General features: G+C 41.0%; 1 protein-coding gene across 1 annotated transcript in view; it reads right to left on the reverse strand.

Moving 5' to 3' along the window:
* LOC137094955 (mitogen-activated protein kinase kinase kinase kinase 1-like) overlaps positions 1 to 13,198 on the reverse strand; it is a 69,019-nt gene that overhangs the window by 37,499 nt on the left and 18,322 nt on the right. The window contains exons 5-7 of the mRNA XM_067460985.1: positions 6,934 to 6,989; positions 5,223 to 5,270; positions 1,687 to 1,729 (exon numbers count right to left, since the gene is read on the reverse strand). Coding sequence (XP_067317086.1) covers positions 1,687 to 1,729; positions 5,223 to 5,270; positions 6,934 to 6,989 — 147 coding nt within the window. The remainder of the gene's footprint in view (positions 1 to 1,686; positions 1,730 to 5,222; positions 5,271 to 6,933; positions 6,990 to 13,198) is intronic.

Raw genomic sequence — 13,198 nt, forward strand, 5'->3', positions numbered from 1 at the left:
CCCCATTTCCACTGAAACAACTCAATCGTGGCCCTGAAAAAAAACCTATGAAAATACAAGACTGATTTGAAAAGTGCAATATGTGACTACGAATCAATGTGATTGACAAATGGAACTGTTTTGGATGGCGTGATTTTAATAATAATTGGTTTTAATTGTAATTGTTTATTTGCTATATGTCTGTATGGCATCAAATTGCTGCCTGTTGTAAGGACACCTTGAGTCCCCTCCAGGGTTGAAAAAGGACGGATATAAATATGGTAAATAGTAGGCATGGGCAATCTGTGGTTCTAAAGTACTTACAAAACTAAAGTTCTGGTGGTGAAAACTAGGGGGCGCTGCTGCTTTGCTTCCACAGTGTTGCTAAAGTTCTGGTGGTGAAAATTTCAGAACTCAAAACAAAACTTTCAAAATGTCATTATTAATGTCAGTTCCTAATTGATTCTATCATAAAAATTGCAAATAACAAAATAATGAAATTTTGAAAGTTTTGTTCGAGTTCTGAAATTTTCACCACCAGAACTTTAGCAACACTGTGGAAGCAAAGCAGCAGCGCCCCCTAGTTTTCACCACCAGAACTTTAGTTTTGTAAGTACTATAGAACCATGGATTGCCCATGCCTAGAGAGGCACATGTAGCCATGAGTGCAAAAGGTATTAATTTGAAAGGACACAAAAGCTAGGAAAGGCAACAGCTGTTTGCTTTTGCCTGAGTGCACTGGGGCCCCTTCCACACAGCTGTATAAAATCCCATATTATCTGCTTTGAACTGGGTTATATGGCAGTGTCGACTCAAATAACCCAGTTCAAAGCAGATACTGTGGATTTGTTTATTTATTTCCTATCAAAAGCATTGCATAAATTGCCTCAGAAAATGGCCTCAGGACAAATGGCCTCAGAAGCACTGTGCTGGTACGGCTGTACCAGGAGCTCCAACTTCTTTTCCTTTCTATTGAGTGTTCGCATGTATTCCAAAGTTCCAAGCATTTTGCAATAAGGTGGCTTCCCTTGGTTTGCAATAATGGGGCCAATGACCCATCAACTATCATTATGTTCTTTAGTTCCGCCCCTTTTTCTGGGTTAAGGAGGGGAAAAGGGAACCTCTATTTCAGTTCACACAGAGAAGCCTTTCGTACAGGACGTGAATCAGTTCCACCTGTTGGAGAGTATTGAGGTGTATTGAGCAGGATGGATGCTTTATTTGGGGAATCACTCTGTGTATGAAGGGGGCAGGGTGTCAAATGTACAAAGGCATCCTAGAGGCTTCATTCAGCCCACAATCAAGACCTCACAATATTTAGGTGAGTGAATGAAGGAAGCACCCAAATGTGCATCAGCCCTGTGAAACATAGAATCATAGAGTTGGAAGAGACCTCGTGGGCCATCCAGTCCAACCCCATTCTGCCAAGAAGCAGGAAAATTGCATTCAAAGCACCCCTGACAGATGGCCATCCAGTCTCTGTTTAAAAACCTCCAAAGAAGGAGCCTCCACCATACCCCGGGGTAAAGAGTTCCACTGCTGAACAACTCTCAGAGTTAGGAAGTTCTTCCTAATGTTCAGATGGAATCTCCTTTCTTGTAGTTCAAAGCACGTCCTAGTCTCCAGAGCAGCAGAAAACAAGCTTGCTCCCTCCCCCCTATGACTTCCTCTCCTATACGTATACATGGCTCACATACTTATACATACCCAGTTTTACTTCCCCATGGTCATTGAGGAGAATGTTGGCTCCCTGAAACACAAAAAGACATATTCAACTGGTGAACTGTGTGTGACACACATACGCAAATTGAAAGTGAGAAGCAGTCAGGTGGCGTGATCTGGGGAGAGGAGTCTCTCTCGCAAAGCAGAGAGTATTCTTTTTTTTTATCTTCCTCTACAATAAATTGAGCAAAACCTTTCAAAGTTTGGTCTTTTTATAATTATAGTTTCCAGAAGTCTGACTGCAATATGTTATGTATTACTTTTATATATGTCTTGTATTGAATTTTTGCCTTTTATTATGTTGTGAACCACTTTGAGTCCCCCCAGTTTACTTGTCCGAACTTATCTCCCGCTACGCTACACCTAGGGCCCTAAGATCATCTGAGGATACCCTGCTCATTGTCCTCCCGTTGTGGCAATCCCGTTTGGCGGGGACAAGGGACGGGGCCTTTTCTGTGGTGGCCCCTCGGCTATGGAACTCCCTCCCGAGTGAAATTAGATCGGATGCATCCCTCTTGTCCTTCCGGAAACATGTAAAATCCTGGTTATGGGATCAGGCTTTTGGAGAGTAGGCTGACTTGCTAACGTGCTGAGCTATATAGAACTGATGAACTGCCCCTGGATAATGTTTAAATCGGTGACCATTGACTGCTGTCTGTTTTTATACTGCTTTTATTTTTTCATATGGTTTTATACTGTTTATACTGCTTATATTGCTGTTTTATTATATTGTTGTTAAATTGTATATTCATGTTTTGATGCGGGCACCACAGATGCCCATTTGTCAGCCGTCCTGAGTCCCTCTGCGGAGGTTGAGATAGGACGGGATATAAAAGCCCTAAATAAGTAAATCTCCACATAGAGCGCGTTGCAGTAGTCTATTCCAGCCACTGCCAGAAGGGACAGAGAGTTTCATCTATGCTGATGGTCGTGCCATTACCGCTCAAGCAGGGAGCTTTGAGATGGTAGAATAGAAGCTCTCCGAAGCTCTAGGTGCCCTTACTGCCTATTACAGGGAAAACCAGCTGATCCCTAATCCATCTAAAACAAAGACATGTGCTTTTCATCTCAAGAACAGACAAGCATCCCGAGCTCTGAGGATGACCTGGGAAGGAATCCCACTGGAGCATTGCAGCGCACCCAAATACCTGGGAGTCACCCTGGACCGTGCTCTGACCTACAAGAAGCACTGCCTGAACATCAAGCAAAAAGTGGGTGCTAGAAACAATATCATACGAAAGCTGACTGGCACAACCTGGGGATCACAACCAGACACAGTGAAGACATCTGCCCTTGCGCTGTGCTACTCTGCTGCTGAGTACGCATGCCCAGTGTGGAACACATCTCACCATGCTAAAACAGTGGATGTGGCTCTTAATGAGACATGCTGCATTATCACGGGGTGTCTGCACCCTACATCACTGGAGAAATTACACTGCCTAGCAGGTATTGCACCACCTGACATCCGCCCGGAAGTAGCAGCCAATAGTGAAAGGACCAAGGCAGTGACATCTCCAGCTCATCCCCTGCTTGGATATCAGCCAGCACGTCAACGACTTAAATCAAGAAATAGTTTTCTAAGATGTACAGAGACACTCGCTGGAACACCTCAGCAAGCGAGAATCCAAAAGTGGCAGACTCAAACTCAGAACCTCAACCAATAGCTGATACCAAATGAGAAACTCCTCCCTGGGCACACAGAAAACTGGGCGACTTGGAAGGCGCTGAACAGACTGCGCTTTGGCACCACGAGATGCAGAGCCAATCTTAAGAAATGGGGCCACAACGTGGAATCCACGACATGCGAGTGGGGAGAAGAGCAAACCACTGACCACCTGCTGCAATGCAACCTGAACCCTGCCACATGCACAATGGAGGACCTCCTTGCAGCAACAGCAGAGGCACTCCGAGTGGCCAGATACTGGTCAAAAGACATTTAATCAACTACCAAGCTTGCAAACTTTGTGTTTTTTTTAATCTGTTTGTTTGTTTTGTTCTGTTAGAAATGTAATACAATGGTCTGGTTGTCCCTGACACGATAAATAAATAGTAGTCTATTCGAGATGTAACAAGGGCGTGAACCACTATGACCACATTATATGATACACATCATCGTGTCTCCAAATTAAATGTGACAATTTTTAAGGTGAAGTATGTTTCAGCTTGCTTTGACACTGCGGAGGTGCAAAATGACTACTTTAATTAAGATTGTGGAATCTAACAAGGTTCTTCTCCACGCTCGTTGCTAGTTCTCCCTTTTCTGGATTCAGTTCTCTTTTGAAAACTCCAAAAACAACCGTGTGGCTGCCACTGCCTCATCTCATGTGGCAAACCACAGAAACTAATTCCCCTGTAAAGGGTAAACAACAACGGATGTTTTCATTTGTCATCAACTTTAGGGTGGGCTAATCAACTTAATTGGGTGACCAAGGTCCCCTTCCAATTGCTAGTGTTACTGAGAAAGTGTAAGAAGCCAAACGTTGGTCCTCCAGATGTTTTGAAAGGTAGGACTAGCAAGGGCTTCTGAAGACCAAAATGCTTGGATGCATTTGGTCTGGAGTGGTCTGGAAACCACTTCAGTAAGCAGAGACATACCGTATATACTCGAGTATAAGCCGACCCGAATATAAGCTGAGGCACCTAATTTTACCAAAAAACCTGGGAAAATGTATTGACCCGAGCATAAGCCGAGGGTGGGAAATGCAGCAGATACTAGTCAATTTCAAAATAAAAATAGATACCAATAAAATTACATTAATTGAGGCATCAGTATTTGAATATTTACATACGACTGCCCAACTCTGATTAAACCATTATTCTAGCCTTCTTCAATGTAAATGTGCTTACGTAGCCTTCTAATAATAATTGAGCAAAATAATAAATGTAACAATAATAAATAGAGTAAAATAATAAATATAATAGAGAGTAATATAATAAATGTAATAATATCAACAATAATAGAGTAAAATAATAAAGGCAATAATAATAGAGTAATAAAATAAATATAATAATATAATAATATAATATAATATAATATAATAATAAAGAGAGCAAAATAATAAATGTAATAAAAATAATAGAGTAAAATAATTTAAATGTAATAATATCAATAATAATACAGTAAAATAATAAATGTAATAATAACAATAGAGTAATAAAATAAATATAATAAAATAATAATAGAATAATAAAAATAATACTAACAACAGAGTAAAATAATAAATAACCTTGGCTCGAGTATAAGCCGAGGTGAGCCTTTTCAGCCCAATAATATCAATAATAATAGAGTAAAAAAAATAATAATAACAATAGAATAATAAAATAAATATAATAAAATAATAATAGAGTAATAAAATAAATATAATAAAAATAATACTAATAGCAGAGTAAAATAATAAATAACCTTGGCTCGAGTATAAGCCGAGGGGAGATTTTTTAGCCTAAAAAAGGGGGCTGAAAAACTAAGCTTATACTCAAGTATATACAGTAATTATGAAATTTCCAAGGATCTTCTTATTTACCTTGATATCTCTATGGATCTTCCCTTGGTTATGAAGATAAGAAAGACCCTAGAAGAAAAAGAACATCATGTATCCAACTGCTCTTAAAATCCACCTGATGAAACAGTCAAGGAAACTGTTATTACAAATTTCCTAGACCCAATACCCTTCATATGGCTTGGACCTTCTTGCTCCTGCAAATAATGTCACTACTTTTGAGTCTAGTTATAAGAAAAGAGCTGACTACATACTTACCTGCAGCTCACTCTGTTGGAGCATATAAAGAAATCAGTTTGGTGAGTGTGTTAACTGTAAAATGCAAAGCCTGGGGAGCTAGCTGAGCCTGGGAGTTTTGGCAACAGTTACATTTTTAGGCTTGATCTGTGCAGGTACTTGCACAGAGAGACAGTTCTTGCTTCATGAGCTTCTGGAAGGGGATTTTCCACATGGACACCAAAAGACCATTTTGAATCTCTCTCAAAAGGACACTGTGTGAGTCAATGTAACTGTTCACATGGCTGTATGTGTTGCTCTGCATTTTGTTGTTCATTCGTTCAGTCGTCTCCGACTCTTCGTGACCTCATGGACCACCCCACGCCAGAGCTCCCTGTCGGCCGTCAACACCCCCAGCTCCTTCAAGGTCAGTCCAGTCACTTCAAGGATGCCATCCATCCATCTTGCCCTTGGTTGGCCCCTCTTCCTTTTACCTTCCACTTTCCCCAGCATCATTGTCTTCTCTAGGCTTTTCTTTTTCTGGCAAGACAGTGTGTGGACTGATAAAATGTGAACTATGCATGATTTTCATTACCACACCACACATTCTACCAACCATGAAATGAGAGGTGGGTTTGGGGGGGGGGGGCACCCTCTTGTTCACAGGCCTTTTCCAGACCTAAAATGACCTGAAGAAAGGGATTTAAAATTTGGCCAAAATGCCCCCTATGTGCCCGAGAGGCTATTTAGGGATCAACAGGTTTTCTGCCCCGGAGAGATCCCAGGGAGACTGCCAAATAATTTCTCAAAGCTGAAAAAAAATCAACATTATCTGATTTGAATTGGATTAGGAGCCCCCCAGTGGCGCAGTGGGTTAAAACACTGAGCTGCTAAACTTGTTGACCGAAAGGTCGCAGGTTTGAATCCAGGGAGCGGCGTGAGCTTCCATGTCAGCCCCAGCTTCTGCCAACTTAGCAGTTCGAAAACATGCCAATGTGAGTAGATCAATAGGTACCGCTCCGGCGGGAAGGTAACGGCACTCCATGCAGTCATGCTGGCTACATGACCTTGGAGGTGTCTATGGACAATGCCGGCTCTTCGGCTTAGAAATGGAGATGAGCACCACTCCCCAGAGTTGGACACGACTGGACTTCATGTCAGGGGAAAACCTTTATCTTTACTACCTTAACTACACAGCCATTCAATGCTAAGGCTTCCCACCAAAATGGAACTGTAGAGGAGAGTCTACTGAACAAACCAGTACCTGACGCATACCAGTAGTGCCATCTGTTGAGGAGTTACAAAGGTGGAGGCATTACTTTTCATTCAAGCCTCGTACAATGGCCAAGGTCTGTCTTATGATGTGAGATGTTTTGCTACAATTCTGAAACACACTTTGTCTGTCCCATACTTTTCATTATATGCATTCATGTATCCCTTGGTCACATTTAGCCCCTACCTGGACTAGTTAGATCATAATTCTGACTTGTACAAGGCAGATCGATATTGTCTTACTCACTTGCAATGTTTCTCGACATACGTAAGCGATTTGCAGCTCTGTCAAGGGTCCAGTAGCTATAGAGGCAAATGACACAAGAGTAAGCAAATGGTGATGCTTTTCTCATAGGAAATTAACAGTAGCTGAGTGCAACATTACATGTTTTGTGCTTAGAAGGTCACAGCAGCCACAATCACGTATTTTGATCTTTACTGATCACCTAGGACAGAAGAAGCTTGCAAACGGAAAGGAGGAAGTAAATAAGTAACAGACCACCCAAATGAAAATGAGAAAAGAGGTTTGTGGTCAGTGTTTGGTTCTTGGTGGGTTACTGTGATGCTGTTGATACTCTGCTTGTGTTATATGAGACGGAAGGGAGATGGGAGCCAACACACTCAAATTACTGCCATATATTCCAGTTCAAAGCAGATATTATGGGATTTTCTGCAAGTAGTAGAAACAGACTCAACAGTGCAAACTCATATCAGCAAATGGAGGTGGGAGGGGACTTGTGACGTCACACCCAGATCCTATAAAATTAAAACTAAGACGTGCTTCTCTCTTTGTCTGGGTGGACTGCGGTGGTCTTTCTTTAGAAGCTCAAAGATTCTCAGCAAATGAGGCCACTTCAGGTTTGGAACATCAAAACAGAATATTTATTTCTCAAAGTCCTTGCAGACTTGGCACAGCTTATCAAAGTTACAAACAAAACAGTCAATTGGTGAAACCATAGAGATGATCTTTCTTTCTTTTTCCTTCAGTTACTGAGGTAACTCTTCCCCAAATGGTAGAAAATATCCTGGGATCCTTTCACCCTAACACTGAGCTGCTATGGTTAGAAAAAACAGGTTTTTCCCTATCTACAGCTCAAGGTTAGCTTTGGAGAGGAAGTAATGCTCAATAATATTCAATAACTCAATATCTATCTATGACTCAATAAGCTTCTCTATCTTTCTTTCTATCTATATGACTTAGTTACTCAATTAACTTTTCTATATCTCAGTTGCTATCTATAACTCAATTATATCTCAATGGCTTTTCTTTATCTCAGTTCTCAATTAGACCCAATATTTATTTATTTATTTATTTATTATTTGAACTTATATGCCGCCACTCCCCTGGGGTTCAGAGCAGCTTACAAGAACAGGCTAAAATTGAACACAATTGAAAACAATTTAAAACAATGTACTCAATCTGCCTCTCTTTCTTTTCTTTTTTTTTTTTTTGAAATAGATTTTTATTAAACAGTTTAAAACATACATACATGGAAAGAGGGAGAATATTCAAGAAAAAGATAGAAAAGTAGGAAATACAGTTAATTAAAGAAAAAAGAGAAAAAAATAAAACAGCAGGAAAAGAAAGGAAAAAAAAATACAAAAATACAAAAAAATAAAAATAAAATAAAATGACTTCCATTCCAATCTCAGGATCTTGTTGTCTTTTGTTTCATTATTATTTACCTCTTCTTTGTTTCTTTTCTATTCTTTTCATAGTCATAAAAGAGAACCCAGTCTGTCTTTTTTATAGATTTCCCGGTATTTTTCTTTAACAAAAAAGTTAACTCATCCATGTCTCTTATTTCTTTTACCTTGTCCACCCACTCATCCACCATGGGAATTTGTTCTTTCTTCCAAAACTTTGCAAAAAATAATTCTAGCCGCTGTTGTAACATAAGTCAGTAATTTATCTTCATTTTCATCCAATTGTAGTTCTGAGTCAGTAAAGCCCAACAAATAGTATTCTGATTTTTTCTTAAACTTTTTGTTTAATTTTTTTTGTGTTTCCTCATGGATTAAAGACCAATATTTGGTTGTTTCCATACAAGTCCACCACATGTGACAGAATGTACCTACTTCTCCACCACATTTCCAACACTTGTCCGATGTATTTTTATACACATGGCTTAATTCTTTTGGAGTGATGTACCATCTGTGGAACATTTTAAACCAGTTCTCCTTCAAGTCCATAGCATACGTATATTTTAACTTTTTGTTCCACATCTGCCTCTCTTTCTATAGTATCTCAATTAGCTTCTTTATCTATATAACTCAATCCTCAATTAAGACTCAATTGTACTTACAATGATTTTTTCAGAGCTCCCTGCCTGACCAACAGCACATCTGAAGCTTTCTTTCTCTACACTGAAAGAGGCAGGGGAGATTCCAAAATGGAGATCTCAACCCAGGAAAAAAGGCGGTCCCTAGACCCAAAGAGATACTTTTCTAAACCAATAGCTGCAAAGGGGCCTGCAGGCTGGCTTTGCAGACTCTGATACTGTTTAACTTCCAGGGTGCTGCTGGCTCTGTAGCAGCCCTGGGGAAATGCAAAGGAACACTATCCCATGCAACTAAAAGGTAATGCAAACTATGCTCCTGGAAGACGGAACAGGACTCTAGGCAGAGGCATTCCTTCCTTTGAGATAGGTGTCACCTGATTTGGTAGAGAATGTGATTTGACCACACACAGCTTCATTTCTCCATTTCCAAATTGTCTGTCTGGTATTCAACCTCCTCACTTCCAACCACACAAGACTTCATCAAGAGCGTATAAAAGTGGAAGAGGAGAAGGATTACGGATGTAAATTCTCAACTATTTTCCCCAACCTTTGAAGAGAAATAAGTAAAGCTTTTTTCACACTTTTCAACATTTCACAGATGAACACTGCGGCACAGAGTGATACCAGAGTGAAATCAAAATAGCAAAAGTTATCCACGAGAAATAACCCACAAGCTAGCAGAGGATGCAACAGTTTAGTAATAGGAAAAGCCAGAATTCAGCATCTCTCCCCTTCTCTTCCATCTCCTGAGTTACCAAGGTGCAAATTAGTTTGCGTTTTCAGCTCATGTAAGCAACTAATGCATTGTGGTGGTGTAATGGGTTAAACCAGCATTTCTCAACCTGGGGGTCGGGACCCCTGAGGGGGTCGTGAGAGGGTGTCAGAGGGGTCACCAAAGACCATCGGAAAACACATATTTCTAATGGTCTTAGGAACACAGTGCTCTCCGGAGGTAGGTGAACTACATCTCCCCTAAATCACTGTCAATTCCTCCCAAATCCCTGCAGTATTTCCTGTTGATCATGGGGGTTCTATGTGGGAAGTTCGGCCCTATTCTATCATTGGTGGGATTCAAGGGGCACTTTGAGTGTAGGTGAACTATAAGTCCCAGCAACTACAGTTCCCAAATGCCAAGGCCTCTTTTTCCCAAACTCCACTAGTGTCCACATGTGAGCATATTGAGTATCTGTGCCAAGTTTAGTCCAGATCCATCATTGTTTGAATCCACAGTGCTCTCTGGATGTAAGTGAACTACAACTCCAAAACTCAAGGTCAGTGTCCACCAAAACCTTCCAGTATTTTCTGTTGGCCATGGGAGTTCTGTGTGCCAAGTTTGGTTCAATTCCATTGTTGGTGGAGTTCAGAATGCTCTTTGATTGTAGGTGTACTATAAATCCCAGCAATTACAACTCCCAAATGACAAGGTCTATTTCCCCCAAATTCCACCACTGTTCACATTTAGGCATATTGAGTATTTGTGCCAAGTTTGGTCCAGCCCCATTATTGTTTGAGTGCTCTCTGGATGTAGGTGGACTACAACTCCAAAACTCAAGGTCAATGCCCACCAAACCCTTCCAGTATGTTCTGTTGATCATGGGAGTTCCCCCCCCCCCCAACCCCACCAGTATTCAAATTTGGGCATATCACATATTTGTATCAAATACATCCTGCATATGAGATATTTATATGATGATTCATAACAATAGCAAAATTACAGTTGTGAAGTAGCAACAAAAATAATTTTATGGTTGACGGCCATCACAACATGAAGAACTGTATTAAGGGGTCGCGGCATCAGGAAGGTTGAGAAACACTGGGTTAAACCCTTGTGCTACTGAACTGCTGACCTGAAGGTTGGCAGTTCAAATCCGCAGGACGGGGTGTGCTCCTGCTGTTAGCCCTAGCTCCTGTCAACCTAGCAATCAGAAAACATGCAAATGTGAGTAGATCAATAGCTACCGCCTTGGCAGGGAAGGCAAAAGACGCTCCATGCAGTCATGCTGGCCACACAACCAGGAGGCGTCTATGGACAACGCAAGCTCATAGGCTTCGAAATGAAGATGAGCACTACCTCCAGAACCGGAAATGAAAGGAGAAGCCTTTTCCTGTGCATTTCTGTGTCATTGTATTTCATTGTAACAAGTTACTGAATGTATTGTCGAAGGCTTTCATGGCTGGAATCCCTGGGTTGTTGTAGGTTTTTTGGGCTATATGTTAGGTCTTTTTTTTTAAACGAATTTTTATTTTTACAATACAAAAAATACATACCGTGCACCCACAAAACATTTACCATTCCCACCACCAACTCGAGGATTATTTTCTTTCACATATTCATTTCTTTTTGAGACAATCATTATATCTTTTTTATACATTTCCGTCCTGCATACTATATAACATTTGTATCTTATTTTCTATGGCTTGATCTCCGGAATGATTCATAATATAGTTCTTTACCCTTTTCCATCTATCTTCTATTTCTCTCATTCTATTTTCATTGATTTTTAAATCATTTAATTTCATATTCATAATTTCAAATTCCATTTGCTCCACCACATATTGGTACCATTTATTTACTGTCCATTTTGATTTATCTTTCCACCCTAATACTATTACTGCTTGTGCACATTCTATTATTGCTTCTTTTATTTCCCTTTTATTTCCCATTTCCTCTCTTTTCCCTAATACCGCCATTTCCTTTGTTATGACCCACTCATTTCCTAGTATTTGATTTGACTCATTTTGTATAATCTGCCAAAAATCTTGTACATATTCACATATGTGAGGTCACAACCTCTGAGGATGCTTACCATAGATGCAGGTGAAATGTCAGGAGAGAATGCTCCTAGAGCATGGCCATATAGCCCGAAAAAACCTACAACAGCCCAAGGCATTGAATGTTTGCCTGTGTTTGTAAACCGCTCTGAGTCCCCTCAGGGAGAAGGGTGGAATATAAATAAAGTGTTGTTATTAAGATGAAAATAACAAAGAAACTGGGACATGTTAAAACTACTGAAAAAGCAGGGAAAGTGAAGGAGTAATCAAGATCGTCCCCATCAAATCAGGACCAAAGGCACAGGTTTTCCCCTTTTACAGAAAATGGGATGATGAAAGACTGATTAATCAGGACTTCCAACTTGAGACTTTTTGGAGGTTTTACTCACTCCAAATCTCTTTTGCCCCACTAATCAAATGCACCACAAACGGAGTCCATCACACGAGAGAAGGAAGGACTAAGCCTATATTTGCATCTCTACAAGCCCAGGGGATGTTTTTGCCTCTCATTTACTGATCTGGAAGCAAGCAGGATGCAAGCCTGAATAGGCCCGCTTAACAGTCTGCCTTAGGTCCAGCCATGCTTTAAACAGCTGCTCTCTGCAGCACCTGCATAAGACCAGCCTTGAAAGCAGCATCAAACCCTTCCAACATATGCACACACTGAAGATCACAAACACAAATCTTGCCCAATATCACACCTCCTTGCCAACCACCCAAAAGTATAACCTCAAGCCTCTGCCTCCTACATCCAAACTTCTAGTTTGCTCCACATCCAGAATGGGGGACAATGCCTGGCTCGAAAGCAGTACGTGTGAAAAAGATCTTGGAGTCCTCGTGGACAACAAGTTAAACGTGAGCCAACAATGTGATGCGGCGGCAAAAAAAAGCCAATGGGATTTTGGCCTGCATCAATAGGAGCCTAGTGTCTAGATCTAGGGAAGGCATGCTACCCCCCCCCCCCCTATTCTGCTTTGGTTAGACCACACCTGGAATATTGTGTCCAATTCTGGGCACCACAATTCAAGAGAGATATTGACAAGCTGGAATGTGTCCAGAGGAGGGCGACTAAAATGATCAAGAGTCTGGAGAACAAGCCCTATGAGGAGCGGCTTAAGGAGCTGGGCATGTTTAGCCTGCAGAAGAGAAGGCTGAGAGGAGATATGATAGCCATGTATAAATATGTGAGAGGAAGCCACAGGGAGGAAGGAGCAAGCTTGTTTTCTGCTTCCTTGGAGACTAGGACGCGGAGCAATGGCTTCAAACTACAAGAGAGGAGATTCCATCTGAACATGAGGAAGAACTTCCTGACTGTGAGAGCCGTTCAGCAGTGGAACTCTCTGCCCTGGAGTGTGGTGGAGGCTCCTTCTTTGGAAGCTTTTAAACAGAGGCTGGATGGCCATCTGTCAGGGGTGATTTGAATGCAATATTCCTGCTTTTTGGCAGAATGGGGTTGGA

The sequence above is a fragment of the Anolis sagrei genome, chromosome X (genome assembly GCF_037176765.1).
Source record: "Anolis sagrei isolate rAnoSag1 chromosome X, rAnoSag1.mat, whole genome shotgun sequence".
Classification (NCBI taxonomy): domain Eukaryota; kingdom Metazoa; phylum Chordata; class Lepidosauria; order Squamata; family Dactyloidae; genus Anolis; species Anolis sagrei.